We start from the raw sequence: 23,591 nt of genomic DNA on the forward strand, positions 1-23,591 counted from the left end.
TTTATCGATAAGGACTTTTCAAAAACCTATGGGACGTATGTAAACGAATGCAATTATATCTATTTGTGTTACATAAATAATTTTAGAAATCAACTTTCCTCTATGAGCTTCCAGATTATAAATTTATCAAAAAATAAAATTTAATTTTACTTATTTTCTAAATGAGAGATCCTCAAACTATAAATAGCCAATGGCATTATAGACTTTGAAATGTTCAAATAATTTTTTTTGATTTTTAATTTTTTTTGAAAAAACATTTGCTTTCGGACGGTCCCATCCTAAATATCTCTTTTGGTTGTTATTTTTTTTTCTTTTTTATTTCGACAGTGATAGTCTTGTTCATTATCATCTCATTTTTTAGTGGACATTGTCAAGTCCCAGATGTTTTCTCGCATTCAGGAGATTCGATCTTCCGTAACAAGCTTAATTGTTTATTCGCTCCTATTATTCATATCATCATGATCTTCGACGTTGCTTACCTCAAAGGCTCTCTTACATATATGCTCTTCATTCTTCATCACTCATCTTATGCAAAATCTATAGCTTTTCACTTTCTTTCTACCCTATCTCGTTATTTTTTATTTATCATTGTCACATCTTTCTCTTTTCTCGCATTCAATATCTATTGCTTTAAATCTATCATCATTTCAACCTCATCTTCATCTTTGTCCGTCAAACCAACCTCCCCTTGAATTATACTTGCATCCAGCTTATCCATCATCCACGAAAGGTCAAGGTGAAGACATAATTAAACTTATTATCAAAGATTGAGTCATCGTGAAAGTGAGACAATTTTAAGATAACCGACAATGCTCATATGATGAAGGAGGTGACGATGACCAAGAGGACCATGTCTCATATGAAAGGAGAAATTGATTTTTCCTGTGCCTGAGAAATTATTGGGGTTGAATTTCTTATTATATATATATATATATATATATATATATATATATATATATATATATATATATATATATATATGCTTTATTTTCTCCTCGAGTGTGGACACAGGACTAATTCATAGTCAATGCATCAATGTCGGAAAACATCTTCTTTTACATCAAATGCTGGAAGACCCATAGTGTAGTTGAACTTCAATATCAAGCGTCTGTTTTTGCCAGATCCGAATGCAGAACAAGTTTATGACTCTCGAAACCTTTCGTGAAGCGAAGACTCTGTAGGCTGCAGCAGCATGGAGACCACGGGCACCACAGCAGAGGAGGAGGACATTATACTGGTGAGAGCACAACCTGACGGATTCAGAGATTAATTCTACTATATTTCCACGGAACCTTCCAAACGAAAACGAGTGCCGTCGCCATCAGGCTCCAAGGAAAGCGCGTGGAAAGAGTCCAACGGTAGCGCAGTTTAGCAAGATGAATCCACCCTCCCCGGGGAAGTCTTCCCTTCACTCCTTTTTCATGTCGATCTGGAAGAAAGAAAAGACTGATGGCCTCGAAAGAGATAGATTTCCGAAATGTGGAGTAAATCAGGCTTATAACACAAAAGAAACTTGCATCACATTCAACCGGCCTTCCTTTGATTGCTGCGTCATGTCAATTTCGCATTCTTATCTTGACTGCCACATACGCTTTGTCGTACATCTTGTCCACCGTTGCAAAATAGAAGAGCCTCCAATCTTTCTTGAACAGCATGACGACGAACACACTCCATAAGCCGACCAAATATCCGAGCCCGGTACCGAAGTAAAACGACAGCACATGAGATCCTTGTTTGTACTCCTCTTCCGTCGAATCGACGTTGGGATCGTCGGAGCAACTCTTGGTCACCGGAGGCCCACAGAGATGGACATTTCCGATATAAATGGATGCATCATCCAGCGTCTGAAGTTGATTCCCCGATGGAATCGCCCCCGATAGATTGTTGTAAGACAGATTCAAGTGGTTCAGAGAATTCAGCGCCGAAAAGCTTTGAGGAATGACTCCGGATAACTTATTGAATGATAGGTCCAGAGTTTCCAATGACTTCATATCGCCCATTGTTTTCGGAATCATGCCTTCAAAACTATTTCTCGACAAATTCAATGTTTGAAGCGCAAAAAGAGAACCGATTTCCGGAGGAATCACTCCGCTCAGATCATTGTTCGAAAGATCTATGCTCTTCACAAATCGGAGAATGGTGGAGAAGCTGAACTCATCGCCCTTGGTAACCAGAGATATACTCTCGCTTGCCACGAAAGAGGATAACGCAAAATTCATAATGTTCGAAACCGTAGAAGCCATCGACTTTGACGCGGAGATCATCGCGCTGAAATTGCCGAAAGAGTGCGGTACCGATCCCGATAGTCTGTTGTTGGAGAGATCGATGATTTGAAGATTACTAGATCGTCCAAGTTGCAGAGGAATATGGCCCGAAAACATATTTGAGCGCAGTAGGAGTACTTGCAGATTCCGTAAACTTTGTCCGATCCACGCTGGAATACTTCCCGAGAATTTGTTGTTGCCGAGATCAATGACAGCCAGCCGACTGCAATTTTTCAGCGACGAAGGAATACGTCCGAAGAGGCTGTTGTTGTTTAAGTGCAGGAACTGAAGGTTGCCCAAGTTTCCGATGGAGTCAGGAATCTTTCCTCGTATCTTGTTGTTCGCCAGATTGACAAACAAAAGTTGTGATCCCTCCGGCCGACAACGCGGGATTTCTCCTGATATTTGATTGTTGGATAGATCAAGGGCATAAAGTTGCTGCAGGTCGCAGACGTAGGACGACGGTATGCTTCCATGAAGATAGTTGTGGGAGAGGAACAGGTAGCCCAACTGTGACGAGATGGTCGAGGGTAGCGATCCCGACAAAGAATTGCTGGACAAGTCCAGCGCTTGTAGGTTTGGTGGCAAAACAGGAATGCGACCTCGAAAGAGATTGGAGCTCAAATTCAAGAGCATCAAGGTGGCCATACTCTCCAAGGATGCCGGCAAAACTCCACCGATCTTATTGTGGGACAGATTTATGTCCATAATGGTGGAAGAAGAAGAATTCCAAAACCAATCAGGCAGTGTGTCTTCGATGCTTGTGTTGGACAGATCAATATCAGTGAGGAATTCCTGAGAACGGAGCCACCTGGGAAACGCGGGACCCAAGTCACAGGTATCAACTTTGATGGATTGAAGTTGAAAAGGAGGCATCCAGTCGTGGTCGAATCGGATGGTCAAAGAGTTGGCGTAAGCGTACAGGGCGACCAACTCGGTTAGGTTCACGAAATGGAGTTCGGACAAGGTGCCCTCCAGGGAGTTATCGGAGAGATCAAGGGTGGAAAGGTCGGAAAGCTTGCCGATCTCAACCGGTATCAGTCCGGAGAGTGAATTATGACCCAAGTCGAGCTGCGTTACGCTGGACAGATTCCCAATCTCGGCGGGGATTCGACCCGAAAGTGAATTGCCGCTGAGGCGTAATTCCGTAAGACTGGTCAAGCGCCCAATCTCGGCAGGGATGGAACCGACGAGGAAGCACTGAACGAGGTTTAGCTGCGACAGACTTGTCGTGTTCCCGATTTCAGGTAGAAGGGGACTCGTAAATGAATTATGGCTGAGATCAAGTGTGGTTAGACTGGCCAAACTCCAGAGATCGACAGGTATGGAACCGGAAAGCGAGTTGCCGCTAAGGTCAAGCTGCGCGAGACGAGTCAAGTTCCCAAAGCCGGCAGGTACGGTGCCATACAATTCAGAATTGCTGATCGCGAGATAGGAGAGGCTACGGAGTTCAAAAAGCCAGCTGGGAAAGGTGGAGTTGAAGAAGTTGCCACGGAGATCGAGGGTGGTGAGAGCCGTGAGGTTGACGCGGGAAAGAGAGTCGGGGAGGGCAGTGAGACCACAGCCTGACAGATAGAGTTGCTGCAGGGAGGGCAGCTGGTTCACGGCTCGTAGCCAATCGGGAGAGGCCGTGCTGAGGTTCACAAAGTTCATTTGGAGGAATGTTAGAGAAGAGAGACGCGAGAGCCACTGTAGGTCGTCCCCCGCGTCGATCCTCAAGTTGTACGAGGACAGGCTCAGATAGCGGAGGGTTGACAGGTTACCCAGCTGGGGAGGAATGGCTCCGCCGAAATTGGAAAAAGAGAGATCCAGATATCTGAGTCTCCCAAAAGAACCCAAGAATTTGGGGATTCGGGCGCCGCCGAAGTCGTTCTGAGTGAGATTCAAGCGACGCAAATGAGTTAGAGAAAGCAAAGATGGACCGATCTCACCCCCCAACACCGTCGAATTGTCGTAGTAAGCCTCCGCATTCTGGAGGTTGAGCTGCACGACGTGGCCCGTGGTGTTGTCGCACACCACGCCGCTCCATCTGCAGCAGTCCACTGGGCGACGCCACGAGGACAAGCGGCGGGATGGGTCGAGGATGCCGGCTTTGAAGGCGAGGAGGGCGTCCCTCTCCGCCTTCATGCACCCCCTCGTCGTCGTCACAAGCGTCAAGAACAGAACGCTCATTAGGCAAGAGCAGCTCAGCGACGAATGGGATGGGCTTCTCGTGTCGCCCATGCTCTTTGGTGAACGAATGACCAGTTGGCTGCAGGCGGCACAGCGGAGAACATGTATATATGAATATAATATATAGAATGTGGTAGGTTGAACCATTGCTCTCCGCGATTGCCAATGGATCCTCTTGTGAAATGACAGGTCCCTTCGTCTCCACCCGGCATCCCATGTGATCGAAGTAGTGACAAAGGATACATATTATAACGTGAGTGCTAATCTTTTTCGTCCTTTCGTCCAACTTGGACTCCTAATCTAATGATCATGGAAGCGCAGCTGCCAAGAAGGACGCACACGGAGTTGAGGTCAAAAAAGCTCCGAAGGCTAAAATGGCTTCAGCAGTCGAGTCTCTTCCTAACTCTAAAGAACGGGCATAGCGTGTGCAAGGAATCCTGCAGGGGAGGACGAGAGTCCACAATGGTCCTCCCAATCGTGGAATGCCATATAGACTCACCGATCCTTGTCAAAGTTGACTCCGGTCGCCAAGCGGTTCGAGTCCCCCACCGCGTGCCTTCGAAGAAGCTTCCACGGCTGCTGCGAACGGACTCGAAGTGACTTCTCCATCCTTCTTCATCTCCTACTTTTTGATGGACGGGACGTGTGAGACTGCTACGGAAATGCCCCAACGTTGACTCGGTCAGTCTTCGTTTTCCATAAGCACATGACGTGAAAGCATGACTGTTTACATTAAGCGCATAATACCGTGGGATTCTTATGGCGTTATCTTCAGCATAGGTGTTGGCCAAGTCTCAGGTCATCGGATTAATGATTGAATCGGTGGATCGAGATTTAATATTAGTTTAAAAATAATATAATATACTGTAATATATTAAAAATACAAAATATATAACATAATATTATAAAAATATTGTTTTATAATAATTCAATGCATTCTTCACAATAATATTATTACATTCAACAATTATGTTTCCATCGTCATAATACACACAATATTTACAAAGATGAAACCAAAAAGAAAAGAGAGAGAGAGAGAGTTTGAAAAGTAACCATTACATGATCTCTAACACGATGTCATCTTGCAAGATTCAAACTTATTATGGATACAACACACAAGATACTCCTATTACATTGACTTTTTATGGCGTCCTCACTCTCAATCACTTGTTAATCTATTAATTCTTATTTTGATGACAACATAAGCTTTATCATACATTTTATCAAACATCTGAAAATAGAAAACCCTCCAATTTTTCTTGAACAACATGATGATAAACACGCTCCATAATCCAACCAAATATCCGAGTATGATACTCAGATAATATGATAGCATAAAGGATCCGTCTTTGTTGTCTTCTTTTATCACATTGGTACTTTTAAGATCGTAGCAACTCTTGTTGAGGGGAGCTCCACATAGATATGCATTGCCAATATAAATGGATGAGACATTGAGTGTTTGTAGTTGATTTCCCGAAGGAATAACTCCTGATAGATTGTTGTAAGACAAATTCAAGTGATTCAGAGAATACAGGTCTGACAAGTTTCGAGGAATACCTCCGGATAACTTATTAAATGACAGATCCAGAGTTTCCAATGACTTCATGCCACCAATTGTCGTTGGTATTTGGCCGACAAAATTATTTCTTGATAGATTTAAAGTTTGAAGTGCCGAAAGAGACCCAATTTCTAATGGGATTTCTCCGATCAAATTATTATTTGAAAAGTCTATAATATTGACAAGGTAAACAATGATCGAAAAGATGATACTTTGTCCCTTTATAGTTAGAGTGATGCTATCATCATAAGTGCCATCAAAAGCAGGGCGATCGGCATCCAAATCTCTATAAACTATATGTTGGTCTAGACTAGTCAATTTTCGTTGCCTACAAGTTTTTGTTGCATTTAAATTGCCAAAGGAGCGTGGAATTGGACCTGATAAATTATTATTAGCAAGGTCGATAATATGTAGATGATGAAGTTGTCCAAGCTCTATAGGAATGTTACCAAAAAACATATTTGAGCATAGTCGGAGTACCTCTAGTTTTTGAAAGTTTTGTGCAATCCAAGTAGGTATGGTACCTGAGAATTTGTTATCGCCAAGATCAAGAAAAACTAGTCCACTGCAATGTTTCAATGACAAAGGAAGATGCCCGTGTAGACTATTATTGTTTAAGTGCAAAGACCGAAGCTGAGTCAACTTTTCAAAAGAGCTAGGAATTTCTCCCGAGAGCTTGTTATCTGCTAGATTAATGTAGAAAAGGAAGTTTGTCTCTTGCCAACACCAAGGGATTTCACCTGATATTTGGTTGCTCGATAGATCGAGGATAAGAAGTTGTGTCAAGTTGCAGATAAATGATGGTATGTTCCCACTGATATGGTTACGTGAGAGATCCAACAGTTCCAATTCTAGTGGGAGAGAGATTGATGACAACGATCCCGAAAAGGAATTGTTATACAGATACAAATAACTCAAGTAAGGTGGCAAACGAGGAATAGGGCCTTCAAGCAAATTCATACCTAGTTTCAGAGTGGACAGGTTTGTCATATGCTCCAAGGAAGTTGACAAAGTACCATTAATCTGATTTTGGGAGAGATTTATAGAGAAAGCAGAATTGTTCCAAAACCAATCAGGCAAAACGTCTTCAATGCTTGTGTTCGACATACCTAAATCTTCGATAGAGTTTTGTGAACGGAGCCATCTTGGAAATGCAGGACCCAACTTACAAGAATTCAGTTGAATGGATCGGAGTTGAAAAGGAGGAACCCAATCATAGTCTACTGAGATGACTAGGGAGTTTTCGGATAGATCAAGCTCACTTAGTTCGGTTAAGTTATCGAAATGGAGTTCAGACACGGTGCCCTCTAGGGAATTACTAGAGAGAGAAAGAAAAATGAGGTTGGAAAGCTTGCCGATCTCAGTAGGTATCGTTCCAGAGAGTAAATTACCACTAAGATCTATATGTTCTATACTATTCAAATTTCCAATCTCAGTGGGTACGGGACCTGAAAGAGAATTATTATTAAGATTAAGTTCTCTTAGACCAGTCAAATTTCCAATCCCAGCAGGTATGGGTCCCAAGAGTGAATTATCACTCAGATCGATATATTCTAGACTATTCCAAATTCCAATCTCAGTGGGTACGGGATCTGAAAGAGAATTATTATTAAGATTAAGTTCTCTTAGACCAGTCAAATTTCCAATCCCAGCAGGTATGGGTCCCAAGAGTGAATTATCACTCAGATCGATATATTCTAGACTATTCCAAATTCCAATCTCAGTGGGTACGGGACCTGAAAGAGAATTATAACTAAGAAAAAGTTTTCTTAGACGAGTCAAATTCTTAATCCCATCAGGTATGGGTCCAAAGAGTGAATTACCACTCAGATCGATAAGTTTTAAACTATTCCAAATTCCAATCTCAGTGGGTATGGGACCTGAAAGTGAATTATCACCAAGATAAAGTTCTCTTAGACCAGTCAAATTTCCAATCCCAGCGGGTATGGCACCATGAAACATAGAAGAACTGAGATCAAGATAAGAAAGGTTGTGGAGTTTCCATAGCCAGTCGGGGAAGGTGGAGTTGAAGTGGTTGCCATGGAGATCGAGAGTGGCCAGTGCTGTGAGGTTGACATGGGAAAGAGAAGAGGGGAGGTCGGTGAGGCGACAGCCTGGTAAATGTAGCTCCTCCAGTGAGGACAACATGTTCACCGCTTGAAGCCAATCGTGGGAGGCCATGGAAAGGTTCACAAAGCTCATGTCGAGGTATCTCAAGGAAGTGAGACGCGAGAGCCAGTGCAGGCCATCGGTCGATAAGTCATTGTGGCTGAGGTTGAGGCGCTCCAAATGAGTTAGCAGGAGCAAGGATGGTCTGATCTCACCTCCGATAGACGTCTCACGGTTATAAGGGTCTGAATTATGGAGGTTGAGCTCCACGACATGGCCGGTTCTGTTGTCACAGACCACCCCGCTCCATCTGCAGCAGTCTACTCGGCCTCGCCATGATGACAAACGGCTGGAAGGATCCTTGACGATGCCGGTTTTGAAGTCGAGGAGGGCGTCCCTCTCGCCCTCTACGCACCCCTTCGTCGTCGGCGTTGTTGCCGCCGTGAACAAAATAATGCTCGTAAGCCAAAGCCCGAAAGAGTAGTGCCGTGGCACAGGGTGTGTGCTTCTGGTGCAAGAGGCCATGATGCTATTTGGTGAGTGCATAGTGTACTGAGAGATGGTAGGCGGTGGAGGACATGAATATATAGAGTGGGTGTGCGGGCGTGATGGCCCTCCCATCCCCAACCCATCATAGACTCCTGTGAAACGTGAAGATTTGATGCACTGGTAGCGACAGATAGATAAAAAACATGACTTTTGTGGGATTCGACTCCTGCTGGACCTGCAGTCCGTGCACCGTGCAGCTTACTCGAACTTGGTTTCTACCCTGCCTGGGTCCCAATTTTGGGGCTCGGTTCGCAAGAACGAAAGAGATTGATACTGGATTACAAACTCGAAAGATACGGCCATTTAATTGGCCTTGTTGGATCGCGTAGAATGTCTCATTCGGCCCGAATGCGATAGTGTGGAAACTAATTCATGCCTCCCTCATTCCACACGGTTTGATTCTGATGTCCGCACATCGGAACGCATCATCTTCTTAGCCAAGATAAAATGTATGGAGGCGATGAATACCTTATTCCAGGGGTCGGAATGTCGCCATAACATGTCAAACGTCATCACGGAAGACAACGTGGATGAAGACTCCGACCCACCGCAAACGATTCCTCACCCAAGATAACACGGTAAGCCATCGCTTTACATGTAGCGTCCTTCCGAAAGAGGGAGACTCAACGATGTTTGTAGCGGAACGCACGCTTCGCTTTCACATGTGTGGAAATCTTTGTTGGGAACCCAAAGGCACGCAACAAATTGATTCGTTTGACACACAAGTGGTGAAGATGATGAGGATTTCCCACCATTTTTGTGATGAATTTTGTGGGGAATTGTCCCCACAGGAGCGAAAGAAATGGCTGCAAATTTTCTGTTCTTTTTATCTCTTCCGTTTTCTACAAAATTGCACTTGTTTTTATTCCCTTCAAAATTAATGATTTCGTACTTATTTAAAATTAACTTGATTATGCAATTCTTATTACCTAATCACGAATAAAGATATAGATTTACAACCCAAATGGATGGGTCTTCCATGATCCCAAGTTGATTCCCCTATGCTTTTGTTCTGGAGAGATCATCCTGGCTAACACCCAAATGGACGGATGACATGCACTGAGCTACCTTGGAGATGTGGGTGACTCCGTGAGTTTTTTTGTACGTAAGCGTGCTTGTTTTTGTTAATGATTGCCGGAGAAGTTTATATAGTTATTGATAAAAGAAAAAATAATATTAAATCTAGTATAATATTCATGTGAAATCTGGGGATATAATGACTGATCGAATTACGCATTCATTAATATTTTTTTCAAAAACAAATTATAATATAATTGTATGTTATATTGAACATATAAAATATATGAAAAATAAATAATTGTATGATTTCATTCAATCGTTTGCTTGTTCCAGCATTTATCATCTATACGTGAGAGACCAAACCATTCCTTGGATCCATCCCTACTCGAAATCATCATACGACCATCTAATCAACAAACCATTACTGCAGCCAATCATAGAAAAACCAAGATTGGTCGTATAATATTTGTAATATTTCCAAGCATATAATGAACAAACGAAAAAAAAAAAAAAAAAAGGCTTGAGATTGTGCGTCACATAACCTTCAAAACATTCAGTAGAGATACTTGTACATATTAACCTCATCGCAACCTTTAATTCATTGTCAACCTAGCCGTGATGTCAGCATAAAATTTATAATATACTATATTAAATATAAAAATAATCTTTTATGTCAAAATTAAAATCAAATAATTAGATCTGATTTTACGATACGTACCTTTTGATGTCATCTGAAAGGATGTTTGATCTACAAGGATACCGTATTTAAATCCAATATCGTTATCAGTCTGCAAAATGAACTATATCCTCTCTTCCTATCCTTTCATAAAACCACTTAGATTGATAGTTAAGGAGAAGCGTTGAAAGAGATGCGTTGAAAGAGATACTTTAATCCCTCAACTATAATTACTATTCCTCTTGTTTAGTCCGTATAGGTCATGTCTATTTATAAACGAGAGCAGATGGTCTAGAATAAGTAATTAAGATAGTTTCTCCTATATCCTAAGGAATCCTACTTTAATATAGTGGCTAATATATTACATCAAAATCCAATTAGTTATATTATATATTTATTATCTAATTATAAATGACCACAAAAACTAATATTTTGTCACTTGACCCATTAATTGATAAGATATAAAAAAGATATTCAAAATCAAAATAAATAAAATAAAATTTATTTTAAAATAATTTTACCTAATTGGATTTCAAAGAATTTTGAAAATCATTTTATACATGGTCATGAATTTTAAAATAAACCAATAAGTCCAATATACATAATAATACTATATTAAGTTCAACTATCAATACGAATCATAACGGTTGTATATCATCAATGTCATACTTTTTTCTATATACCACAACATTATTAGTCTTTCCTAATATATTTCATAATGACCCATATAATTTATCTTGTCAAGACAATTTTGTAATAGCATTTATCTAAACATGCATAATCATATCTTTTATGACTTGCTCACAAGCCTCATTCTAAGAACATGTTCTTTAAATATTTTATATTATAAAGCTTTTGTTAATAGATCAGCAATCATCATAGTGGTGCTCAGGTTGTCAATTGACACTTATTGTTTCTGGATTCTTTCTCTAACCACCAAGTAATTTATCTCGATAGAACCACTAGAGTACTTATCATTTTTAGAGAAGAAAATTACTGTGGTATTATCACAAAATATCTTCAATGGTTTGGTAATTGAGTCAACCACACAAAGTCCTAAGATGAAATTTCACAGTCATAAAACTTGATTTGTGGCCACAAAGCATGCCACAAATTCAACTTTCATTGTTGATGATACAATAAGTGATTACTTTACACTTTTTCAAGAAATTACCCAATCAGCTAACATGAATACAAATCCAGAAGTGGACTTCCTACTGTCGAGATAATTTGCAAAATCAGCATCTGAATATCCTATCACTTCAAGCTGATCTGATATCGTATATGTGAGCATATAATCTTTCGTCCCCTATAGATATCCATTACTTTAATTGCAGCTTTCCAATGTTCCATTCCTGGGTTACTTTGGTATCTTCATAGCATTATAATTGTAAAACTAATATATGATCTTGTATATGTTTGAGCATATAATAGACTTTCAATTGCACACCTATAATGAATATTTTTATTTGATTTTTTTGTAAGTCATTTTTCGGGCATTGGTTTTGATTGAATTTTTCACCTCTAGTAATAGGTATATCATTAGCTCATATTAAATCTCTCCAAAATATGATTAATATATGGTTTCTGAGTCAATCATAATAATCCTTGAGATCTATCCTTAAATATCTCAATGTCAATAATATATACTGCCTCATTCATATAAACCATCTTAAAGTTCTTGTTGAGAAATATCTTGGTTTCGTGCAATAAACCAAGATCACTACTTGTAAGTAAAATATTCGTTGAATCTCAAATTTTGATGATGAAACTAATCAATAAGTGTTTATGATTTGATCTGCATTTTGAGTGATACAGGATGCTTCAATCTAGGAGAGACAATTAAAGTGGAAGAATCATGTTGGGCCAGTGGAACATGTCAAAAGATTGGACGTCAAGCCTGAAGATCGGTCGACGTATCGACATAAGGCTTCAGGCCAAGAAGAGCGGATATTGCCCCAAAGATATCGGAGTTGCGGAGGTCAACTGGTCGATTGGGCAATGGACCCACAAGAGAGGACGATGCGCCGAAGAATCGGATGAAGCGTCGATAGACTAATGACATGTCGGACAACATGATTCATGCTTAGTAATAATTATCTAGATCGAAGTGTGTTTTATGTGTGCAGGATTAACTACGATAGCAAGGCATAAAGCAAAATGAAGTCCCGGAGTCAAGAACGTGATTTCGTTGGGAGTTCGAGAGTTCGTCAGAAGTCCGAACTTTCGTCAGAAATTCTACCAGAACCAACCGAGAAGTCCAGGAGCTTGCCAGAGAAGCTCATCGAAATTAGCCAAAAATATCATCGTGAAGTCTAGGAGCTTGCCGGGAGTCCGCTGGAACATGCCGAGAGATCGTCGGAAGTTCGCCGGAAGAAACCTTGACTTATTGGACTTATTTAGCTTAGTGTATGCCTTAGAATTCGTAGTTAGCATATAATTGGGATTGGAATTTGGCCAACCCAATTATGGGCTAGTTGGGCCCATGTAAGGACTGTGTTGGGCCTAATAAAAGGCTCAAACAATGACCCAAGAGGTGGCACTGTCGTGACACAGTCTCCGAGACTATGTCAGGCGATGGTATCGTCGGTCTGGGCGATGGTACCGCCTAGACAAAGTCTCTAAGAGACTATCAGGCAGTGGTACCGCCAGTCTAGGTGGTGGTACCACCCAGCACAAGCTGTGGTATCGCCCGTACCTAGGAAACCCGCGATGAGATATTTTTAGACTCCAAGTTTGAATCAACTTGAGGCCTATAAATACACCTCTTATCCCTGGTTAACATACACAAGCACAAATAATTTAAAAGTGAGAAAACGCTATTGCAATCTCTTGAGAAATTCTCTCCGCTACTCTAAGTCTAGAATTCTGTTGAAGTGAGGAGTGAGTGCTTGTAAATGTTATCTCCTAAACCTGTGAAAAAGAGAAGAGAGGTGTAAAATGGTAGTTGATCTTCGCCCATTGAAAGAAGATCGATAGTAGATGCCGATGGTCTCGACGGAAGAAGAATCGATAGAGTGGATGTAGGTCATGATGAGTGAACCACTATAAAAATATGGTTTGATGTTCTTTTGTATAATTTATCTTACTGCAAACCTTCTTACTTACTGTTATACTCTTCCATACACTCTCAAAGTTATCCTTAGAAGAATCGGTTTTAATCGAACGAATATTTTCAAACTGACGTAATTTTACCGTTGCACTAATTCACCCCCCCCTCTTAGTGCCGACTCATTCCCTAACAATATCATCAACATATAAGACCAGTATATGCACTGATCAACAGTGTTTTCATTAAATCTAAAGGAAGTAATGATATTACGAAACTTTATATACTATTATCTAGAAACTTATTTAAGGCAATAAATAGATTTCTTAAGTTTACAAGCCCAACTTTCTTTTTCCTTTTCGATGAATCATTTAGGTTATTCCATATAGATTTTCTCAGCCAAATCCCCATTCAAAAATGTTGTTTTCACATCCATCTGATATAACTCGAAATCATAATGAGCTACTAATGCCATGACGATTCTCAACGAGTTCCTTTTAGAAACTAGAGAAAAAGTCTCATTATAGTTGATGTCTTTTTTCTAAGAAAAACCTTTGGCCACAACTCTTTTATAATTATCGAGCAATTCAATGAGTTCCCAAACATCATTCTGGATCATTGATTTTAACTCTTCTTGTATTGCATCGTACCATTTTTCAGAATTGTTACTTTTTATGGCTTATGAAAGCAAAAAGGGGTATCTTTTTATTCATATATCATAATATGATTCTTGTAGATATACCACATAATCATCAGAAATTACATGTTTCCTTTTTCTTTGAGATCTTCTCAAAGTTATCGATTGTGATTGTTCTACAAGTTCATCAGTGGCGACATCAACATCATGCGAGAGTTTTCATTAATTTGAGAAACAACAATCACTCAAATAGGAGATTATATGAGAGAATTAATCTGAATCTCCTCAATATCAAAATTGATCATTCTATATTTAGATCCAAGATTGATGGTTAGAGAGAAGAGTTGAGAGTGACTTTGATCCCTCAATTATAATTTCTTTCTTTCTTGTTTAGTCCCTAGAGATCTTGTCTATTTATAAGTAAGAATAGAGGATCTAAAATAAATAATTAGGAGACTTCCTTCCATCAATATTATCTCATAACGAATCATATTTTACACGTACTTCTTTTCTATTGACTAATATATTATATCAGAATCTAATTAGTTATATTATATATTTTTTATCTAATTATAAAGGATAATCTAAATATAAAGGGTCGCAAATAGAATCCTCGGTCAAAAGTGTGCAAGAACCAAGAATAGGTTTTGTTAGTTCTTGCACGCGTATGTAACAAGAAAGCAAAGACAGATGGTCTTCAAAGAGATTTGCGAACTAAGATACTGTTCGACATGGCCAATTAATGGCCCTCCTCAGATTGGGTTCCACACTGGCTCTACTCCAAAGCCTTGTTTGACCTGCCGTTCATTGTGATAGAAATAATAGAAGATAAGAACAATAATGGAAGAAGCTTTATTGTAGAAATGAAATAGCTTTAGCTTAAATACATTAACATGTTCCTCTCCTATTTATAGGATTAGGAGGGAGGATTTTCCTCAACAAAATAGATAAGATTTCCTCATATAGTGAGGAAATCTTATCTTCTATCATGCCCCCGTAAGATGGTGCTCCTGATAAGGATACCAATCTTGGAACGATGCAAGGAATGATTTACAAGCAAGAGGCTTCATGAGTAGGGCAAGAGTTGATCGCTACTGTTGCTGTGAGGGCACAGGCTGTTGCTGTGAGGGCACAGGCTGTTGCTGTGAGGGCACAGGCTGTTGCTGTGAGGGCACAAGCTGTTGCTGTGAGGGCACAAGCTGTTGCTGTGAGGGCACAAGCTGTTGCTGTGAGGGCACAAGCGTTCCTATTTATAGGATTAGGAGGGAGGATTTTCCTCAACAGAATAGATAAGATTTCCTCATATAGTGAGGAAATCTTTCCTCAATAGAATAGATAAGATTTCCTCATAAGGAAATCTTATCTTCTATCATGCCCCCGTAAGATGGTGCTCCTGACAATCCTCAACAGAATAGATAAGATTTCTTATCACTGTTGCTGCGATTGCTGTTGCTGTGAGGGCACAGGCGTTCCCTTCGTATGGTGCTCCTGACAATCCTCAACAGAATAGATAAGATTTCTTATCACTGTTGCTGCGATTGCTGTTGCTGTGAGGGCACAGGCGTTCCCTTCGTTCTCCTTAAGTCCACCCTTCGTTCTCCTTAAGTCCACTGTTGCTGCGATTGCTGTTGCTGTGAGGGCACAGGCGTTCCCTTCGTTCTCCTTAAGTCCACCCTTCGTCCACAGCTTTTCTCACTGCTATACCATGATAGAAATAATAGAAGATAAGAACAATAATGGAAGTACATTAACATGTTCCTCTCCTATTTATAGGATTAGGAGGGAGGATTTTCCTCAACAGAATAGATAAGATTTCCTCGTGGGGAAATCTTATCTTCTATCACATTACACGTAATCTTCCTGGCTATTACTTTGCTGCTTCAATAATTAGTAAAAAAAGATAATTGGAAATTAGATGGAAGAGATGTGTAATTTTAGGCTATATAAAGGCCACGAAATAAGCCCATTCTCTGTCTTTACCCATCGCCTCAGCCTCGGTGGGATCCCTCCCGTGGCGGCTACCTTTCTCGCAAGCACCGGAATGGTAGGTTGGGCTGCTCCCTCTGCCTGCAGTCTGTGGAGTAAACCTCGATACGAATCGTCGATGCGACTTGGTGCATCGGAAGATAGATTTCCGAAACGTGGAGTAAATCTTGATTTCGTGATGGCAAAGGAGATGAGCCACATCCAAACCGTGAGATCGTCACTGCAAAATGCCAAAGGAACCATGCAATGGATCGCCAAGGACGTCGTAGTACAACAGACAGTGATCGTACACCCTAAAAACAATGGCTCATCACAGCGCCCAACGATCAACGATGCGAAATGTCAAGAACACCATGCGATCACCGACGACAATGAAAAGAATCTGTGCAGAATGGTGATCTTTATATCACTTGGCTAAGGAACCTCTCGTAGCGATAACTGATAACAATGTTAAATCAGTGCAGTTTTGTCGTCCGATGGTGCCTGTTTATGCGAGAGAGATCTGTGCGGTCAATGATGGAAGAAGAAGGATTCCCAAACCAGACGAGTTGTTCTCGATGCCTCCTACATCGGAACAGAAACAGAGTTTGAGATTAACATTTCATAATCTTCAAAACGAGATCCTTTTTGACAGATGAAATGGATCACACTTATAACACGAAAGAAACTTGCATCACATTCGACCAGCTGCGTCATGCCAATTTCGCATTCTTATCTTGATTGCCACATACGCTATGTCGTACATCTTGTCCACCGTTGCAAAATAGAAGAGCCTCCAATCTTTCTTGAACAGCATGATCACGAACACACTCCATAAGCCGACCAAATATCCGAGCCCGGTACCAAAGTAAAATGACAGCACATGAGATCCTTGTTCGTACTCCTCTTCTGTCGAATCGACGTTGGGATCGTCGAAGCAACTCTTGGTCACCGGAGGTCCACAGAGATGGACATTTCCGATATAAATGGATGCATCCTCCAGCGTCCGAAGTTGATTCCCAGATGGAATCGCTCCCGATAGATTGTTGTAAGACAGATTCAAGTGGTTCAGAGAATTCAGCGCCGAAAAGCTTTGAGGAATGACTCCGGATAACTTATTGAATGACAGATCCAGAGTTTCCAATGATTTCATGGCACCAATTGCCGCTGGAATTTGGCCGACAAAATTGTTTCTTGATAGATTTAAAGTTTGGAGCATTGAAAGAGACCCAATTTCTATGGGGATTTCTCCGGTCAAATAATTGTTTGAAAGATCTATAATGTTGACAAGGTAAAGAATGATTGAAAAATTATAATATCTTCCCTTTATAGTTAGAGCGATGCTATCTTCATATTTGTCAAAAGGCAACAAAGCAGGGCGGTCCTTTACAAAGGGACTATAAAATACTTGTTTGTCTCGACGAGTCAAATGCTGTTTCCAATGAGTCATTGCAGCATTTAAATTGCCAAAGGAGTGTGGAATTGGCCCTGATAATTTATTATTAGCAAGGTCGATAACATGTAGATAGGCAAGTTGCCCAAGCTCTGCAGGAATGTTACCGGAAAACATATTTGAGCGTAGTCGGAGTACCTCTAGGTCTAGAAAATTTTGTGCAATCCATGTAGGTATGCTACCCGAGAATTTATTATTGCCAAGATCAAGAAAAACTAGTGCACTGCAATTTTTCAATGATGATGGAAGAAGCCCATGTAGTTTATTATTGTTTAAGTGGAACGACTCGAGCCAAATCAAATTTTCAATAGAGCTGGGAATTTCTCCCGAAAGCTTATTATTTGCCAGATTAATGGAGGAAAAGTAGTTTGTCTCCTGCCAACACGAAGGGATTTCACCTGATATTTGGTTGCTCGATAGATCGAGAATATCAAGTCGTTGACAGTTGCAGATAAAGGACGGTATGCTCCCGTTAATATGGTTACGTGAGAGATCCAAGATTCTAAGTTCTAGTGTGGGAAAGATTGATGGCAATGATCCAGAAAAAGAATTACAAGCCAGATTCAAATAACGCAAGTAAGATAGCAAAACCAAGGAAGTTGGCAAAGTGCCGCTAATCTGATTTTGGGAGAGATTTATAGAAGAAGAAGCAGAAGTGTTCCAAAACCAATCAGGCAAGACGTCCTCGATGCTTGTGTTCGACATATCCAAATATTTAATGGAGTTTTGTGAACGGAGCCATCTTGGAAACGCAGGACCCAACTTACAAGAACTCAGTTTAATGGATCGGAGTTGAAAAGGAGGAACCCAATTGTGGTCTATTGAGATGACTAGGGAGTTTTCGAATAGATCAAGCTCACTTAGTTTGGTTAAGTTAGCGAAATGGAGTTCAGACATGGTGCCCTCTAGGGAATTACTAGAGAGAGAAAGAATGGTGAGGTTGGAAAGCTTGCCGATCTCAATGGGTACGGGACCTGAAAGTGAATTATCGTTAAGATAAAGCTCTCCTAGACCGGTCAAATTCCCAATCCCAACAGGTATGGGTCCAAAGAGTGAATTATCATTAAGACAAAGCACTCCTAGACTAGTCAACTTCCCAATCCCAGCAGGTATGACTCCGAAGAGTGAATTATGATCAAGATAAAGCTCTCTTAGACCAGCCATATTCCCAATCTCAGCAGGTATGGGTCCAAAGAGTGAATTATGATCAAGATAAAGCACTCCTAGACTAGTCAAATTCCCAATCCCAGCAGGTATGACTCCGAAGAGTGAATTATGATCAAGATAAAGCTCTCTTAGACTAGTCAAATTCCCAATCTCAGCAGGTATGGGTCCAAAGAGTGAATTATAACTTAGATAGATAAGTTTTAGACTATTACAAATTCCAATCTCAGTGGGTATGGGACCTGAAAGTGAATTATCACTCAGATGAAGTTCTCTTAGATCGGCCAAATTTCCAATCCCAGCGGGCATGGCACCATGAAACATAGAAGAACTGAGATCAAGATAGGAGAGGTTGTGGAGTTTCCATAGCCAGTTGGGGATGGTGGAGTTGAAGAGGTTGTCACTGATGTCCAGAGTGGCCAGTGCTGTGAGGTTGACATGGGAAAGAGAAGAGGGGAGGTCGGTGAGGCCACAGTCATGTAAATGTAGCTCCTCCAGTGAGGACAACATGTTCACCGCTTGAAGCCAATTGTGGGAGGCCATGGAAAGTTTCACACCGCTCATGTCGAGGTATCTCAAGGAAGTGAGACGCGAGAGCCAGTGCAGGCCATCGATCGTTAAGTCATATAGTGAATTTAGGTTGAGAGAGCGGAGGGTGGACAGGTTGCCCAGCTGGGGCGGAATGGCTCCGCTGAAGTTGGACCAGGAGAGGTCGAGATACGTCAACTCGGTAAGGGAACCCAAAAATTTCGGGATTTGGATCCCACCGAAGTCATTGTGGCTGAGGTTGAGACGCTCCAAATGAGTTAGCAGGAGCAAGGATGGTCTGATCTCACCTCCGATAGACGTCTCACTGTAATAAGGGTGTGAATTATGGAGGTTGAGCTCCACGACATGGCCGGTTCTGTTGTCACAGACCACCCCGCTCCATCTGCAGCAGTCTACTCGGCCTCGCCATGATGACAAACGGCTGGAAGGATCCTTGACGATGCCGGTTTTGAAGTCGAGGAGGGCGTCCCTCTCGCCCTCTACGCACCCCTTCGTCGTCGGCGTTGTTGCCGCCGTGAACAAAAGAATGCTCGTAAGCCAACGCCCGAAAGAGTAGTGCTGTGGCACAGGGTGTGTGATTCTGGTGCAAGAGGCCATGATGCTATTTGGTGAGTGCATAGTGTACTGAGAGATGGCAGGCGGTGGAGGACATGTATATATATAGAGTGGCGTGCGGGCGTGATGGCCCTCCCATCCCCAACCCATCATAGACTCCTGTGAAACGTGAAGATTGATGCACTGGTAGCGATAGATAGATAAAAAGACTTTGACTTTTGTGGGATACGACTCCTGCTGGACCTGCAGTCTGTGCACCGTGTAGCTTCCTCGAACTTGGTTTCTACCCTGCCTGGGTCCCAAAATTGGGGCTCGGTTCGCAAGAACGAATGAGATTGATGCTGGATTTCAAACTTGAAAGATACGGCCATTTATTTCAGGGTTCGAAATGTCGCCACCACATGTCAAACGTCATCACGGAAGACAAAACGTGGATGAAGACTCCGACCCACCGTAAACGATTACTTACCCAAGATAGCACGGTAAGCCATCGCTTTACATGTAGCGTCCTTCCGAAAGAGGGAGACTCAACGATGTTTGTAGCGGAACGCACGCTTCGCTTTCACATGTGTGCAAGTCTTTGTTGGAAACCCAAAGGCACGCAACAAATTGATTCGTTTGACACACAAGTGGTGAAGATGATGAGGATTTCCCACCAATTTTGTGATGAATTTTGTGGCTAATTGTTCCCACAGTAGCGAAACAAATGGCTGCATTTCTTTTCATCTCTTTCGTTTTCTACAAAATTGCACTTTTTTGTATTCCCTTCAAAATTAATGATTTCGTACTTATTTAAATTTAACTTGATTATACAATTCTTATTACCTAATCACCAATAAAGATATAGATTTACAACGCAAATGGATGGGTCTTCCATGATCCCAAGTTGATTCCCCTATGCTTTTGTTCCCGAGAGATCATCCTGGCTAACACGCAAATGGATGGATGACATGCACTGAGCTACCTTGGGGATGTGGGTGACTCCGTGAGTTTTTTGGTACGTAAGCGTGCTTGTTTTTGTTAATGATTGCTGGAGAAGTTTATATAGTTATTGATAAAAGAAAAAAAATATTAAATCTAGTATAATATTCATGTGAAATCTGGAGTCACTGGATCTAGTATAATATTAACTCCAGGTTGCTCAAGTTTCCGATGGAGTCAGGAATTTTCCCCCACAGCCTATTATTCGCCAGATTGACGAAGAATAGTTTCGTTGCCTCATGCCAACACTGAGGGATTTCTCCGGATATCTGGTTGTTCGATAGATCGAGAGCATAGAGTTGCTGCAAGTCGCAGATGTCGGATGGTATGCTTCCCCGAAAATAATTGCGGGAGAGGAATAAGTATGCCAAGAACGGTGACAGGGTCCATGGAAGCGATCCGGACAAAGAATTGTTCGATAGGTCCAGTGCTTGTAGGTTCGATGGCAAAGCAGGAATGTGACCTCGAAGCGTATTGGAGCTCAAATTTAAGAACATTAAGCAGGACATGCTCTCCAAGGACGCTGGCAGAGTGCCACTGATTTGATTGTGGGAGAGGTTGATGTCCATGATGCTGGAAGAAGAAGAATTCTTCCAGAACCAAAGGGGCACCGCGTCTTCGATACTCGTGTTGGACATATCCAAATCCATGATGGATTTCTGGGAACGAAGCCACGTGGGAAACGTAGGGCCCAATTTAATGGCGTCCAATTTAACGGTCTGGAGTTGAAACGGCGGGACCCAGTTGTGGTGGAATTGCATGGCCAAGGGGTTGTCGTACAGGCACAGGACGATTAGTTTTGTGATGTTAGCGAAATGGCGTTCGGACACAGTTCCCTCCAAATAGCTACTGGAGAGATCGAGGGTGATTAGGTTGGAAAGCTTGCTAATCTCTGGTGGTATAAGTCCGGAGAGCAGATTATGTCTCAGGTCGAGATTGGTTAGATTAGACAGATTCCCGATCTCGATGGGTATTTGACCCGTCAGTGAATTACCACTGAGGCTTAGATCCGTGAGACTAGTCAGGTACCCGATCTCGGTAGGGATGGAGCCAATAAGCGAACAGTGAACGAGGGTTAGCTGTGACAAACGAGTCATGTTGCCGATCTGAGGTAGAAGACGACTCGTAAACAAATTATGGCTGAGGTCGAGCAGGGTCAGACTGGTCAAACTCCATATATCGGCGGGTATGGAACCGGCAAGCGAGTTGCCGGTAAGGTCGAGCCGTGTGAGACGAGTCAAGTTTCCAAACCCAGTCGATATGGTGCCATGCAATTCAGAGTTGCTGATCGCGAGATAGGAGAGGCGGGGGAGTTCAAAAAGCCAGTTGGGGAAGGTGGAGTTGAACGAGTTATCACGGAGCTCCAGATCGGCGAGGGCCGTGAGGTTGACATGGGAAAGAGAGGTGGGGAGGGTGGTGAGGCCACAACCGGATGACAAATAGAGTTGTTGGAGGGAGGGCAGCCGGTTCACTGCATGTATCCAGTTGTGGGAGGCGGTGCTGAGGTTCACGCCGCTCATGTCGAGGTATCTCAGGGAAGAGAGACGCGAGAGCCAGTCTAGGCAGTCGGTGGTTAAGTCGTATGAACGCAGATCCAGATAGCGGAGGCTCGACAGGTTGCCCAGCTGGGGCGGAATGGCTCCGCTGAAGTTGGACCAAGAGAGATCGAGGTATCTCAGCTTCGGAAAAGAGCCCAGAAATGCTGGGATCCGGGAACCCTCGAAGTCATTGTGATTGAGATCCAAGCGATCCAAATGATAAGTAGATGAGATTTCCCTAACTGTTGAGGAAATCTCTCTACTCTGTTGAGGAAAATCCTCTAACCCGTTGAGGAAACTTCTCCTTCTAACCTGTATATAAAGACGGAGGATATGTCAATAACATTCAACTTCTTCTTCTATAACTCATTTATCTCTTTATTTTAACATGGTATCAGAGCCAGCTCCTCTTGGCGACAGCAGCATCGCCATGTGTTAGCCAAGCGGCCACAGTAGCACGCTGCCTCAAGCGGAGTCATTGAAGAAGCACCAAGACACGGATTCAGAGCCAGTGCTAACCGGTCTTGCTTTTCTTCGCCGGCCTTGCTCCCTCTCCTATTTGCTGCCTACAGCAGACACTCTCCGTCGCCGTCACGCAAGGAGGAAAACATTCTCTCCTCATGAACGGCGAACAACGGTGTCTTCCTCGCTTCCCGGCCAGTAGCAGTCGCAACTGCTGCACCTTCCTCTTCCTTCTTCTTCGCCGGAAGGACAACGTGGTCCTTCAACCCCACGTTGGGCAGCACAAGAGAAGACATCAGCCGCCTCCTGCACTTCTCCGGCCAGTAGCAGTCGCAACTGCTGCATCTTCCTCTATCGCAGCAGCCGCCTCCTGCACTTCTCCGGCCAGTAGCTGTCGCAACTGCTGCATCTTCCTCTACCGCAGCAGCTTTCGCTGCCGTTTCCCTCTACACAACGGCGCCTCCTCAACGGCGGTGTCTTCCTCCTCAATAGCGACGAACGGCGAACGACGGTGTCTTTCTCGCGTCTTCCTCCTTCGCTGTCGCAGCCACTTCCCGGCCAGCAGCAGCCGCAACCGCTGCATCTTCCTTCCTCTATCGCAGCAGCTTTCATTGCCGCTTTTCTCTATACACCTAATTGCTACAGATTTCTCTCACTGCAGTTTCCTTGAGTACTGCTGCAGATTTTTGCGGTCATTTTCCGGCGAACCGCAGTCTTGAGTACCGCTGTAGTTTTCGCAGCCATCTTCCGGCGAACTGCAGCCTCTACAATCTGCTGCAGCAAGCAGCAATCCATAGCAGCGAACTGCAGTCTTGAGTACCGCTGCAGTTTTTGCAGCCATCTCCCGGCGAACTGCAGTCCCTACAATCTGTAGCAGCAAGCAGCAATCC

General features: G+C 42.4%; 4 protein-coding genes across 4 annotated transcripts; all 4 read right to left on the minus strand.

Moving 5' to 3' along the window:
- Positions 1–1,014: 1,014 nt before the first annotated feature.
- LOC135614597 (receptor-like protein EIX2) lies at positions 1,015–4,609 on the minus strand. The gene is made up of 2 exons (XM_065112115.1): positions 1,518–4,609; positions 1,015–1,429 (listed from the first exon to the last, which is right to left on the minus strand). Exon 1 carries the CDS (start codon positions 4,581–4,583, stop codon positions 1,557–1,559), a length of 3,027 nt encoding a protein of 1,008 aa, XP_064968187.1. The 5' UTR covers positions 4,584–4,609; the 3' UTR covers positions 1,015–1,429; positions 1,518–1,556.
- An 887-nt stretch (positions 4,610–5,496) lies between these two features.
- LOC135614598 (receptor-like protein EIX2) lies at positions 5,497–8,651 on the minus strand. Its single transcript, XM_065112117.1, has one exon. The coding sequence runs from the start codon at positions 8,647–8,649 to the stop codon at positions 5,596–5,598; it is 3,054 nt and encodes a 1,017-aa protein (XP_064968189.1). The 5' UTR covers positions 8,650–8,651; the 3' UTR covers positions 5,497–5,595.
- An 8,042-nt stretch (positions 8,652–16,693) lies between these two features.
- On the minus strand, positions 16,694–19,762 carry LOC135613782 (receptor-like protein EIX2). Its single transcript, XM_065110821.1, has 2 exons — positions 18,427–19,762; positions 16,694–17,274 (listed from the first exon to the last, which is right to left on the minus strand). The coding sequence occupies exons 1-2, from the start codon at positions 19,760–19,762 to the stop codon at positions 16,694–16,696; spliced, it is 1,917 nt and encodes a 638-aa protein (XP_064966893.1).
- Positions 19,763–20,835: 1,073 nt separating this feature from the next.
- Positions 20,836–22,221, minus strand: LOC135613783 (receptor-like protein EIX1). Its single transcript, XM_065110822.1, has one exon. It carries the CDS (start codon positions 22,219–22,221, stop codon positions 20,836–20,838), a length of 1,386 nt encoding a protein of 461 aa, XP_064966894.1.
- Positions 22,222–23,591: the final 1,370 nt, after the last annotated feature.

Source organism: Musa acuminata, chromosome BXJ2-6 (genome assembly GCF_036884655.1).
Source record: "Musa acuminata AAA Group cultivar baxijiao chromosome BXJ2-6, Cavendish_Baxijiao_AAA, whole genome shotgun sequence".
NCBI classification, from domain to species: Eukaryota; Viridiplantae; Streptophyta; class Magnoliopsida; order Zingiberales; family Musaceae; genus Musa; species Musa acuminata.

Excerpts from the sequence above, each read along its gene's own strand:
- LOC135613782 (XM_065110821.1), bottom strand. The coding sequence starts at position 19,762 with ATGGCCTCTTGCACCAGAATCACACACCCTGTGCCACAGCACTACTCT. Across the intron at positions 17,275-18,426 it reads TAACGATAATTCACTTTCAG|ATCTTTCAAACAATTATTTG; the intron begins GTCCCGTACCCA and ends TCAACATTATAG.
- LOC135614598 (XM_065112117.1), bottom strand. The coding sequence starts at position 8,649 with ATGCACTCACCAAATAGCATCATGGCCTCTTGCACCAGAAGCACACAC.
- LOC135614597 (XM_065112115.1), bottom strand. The coding sequence starts at position 4,583 with ATGGTTCAACCTACCACATTCTATATATTATATTCATATATACATGTT.
- LOC135613783 (XM_065110822.1), bottom strand. The coding sequence starts at position 22,221 with ATGAGCGGCGTGAACCTCAGCACCGCCTCCCACAACTGGATACATGCA.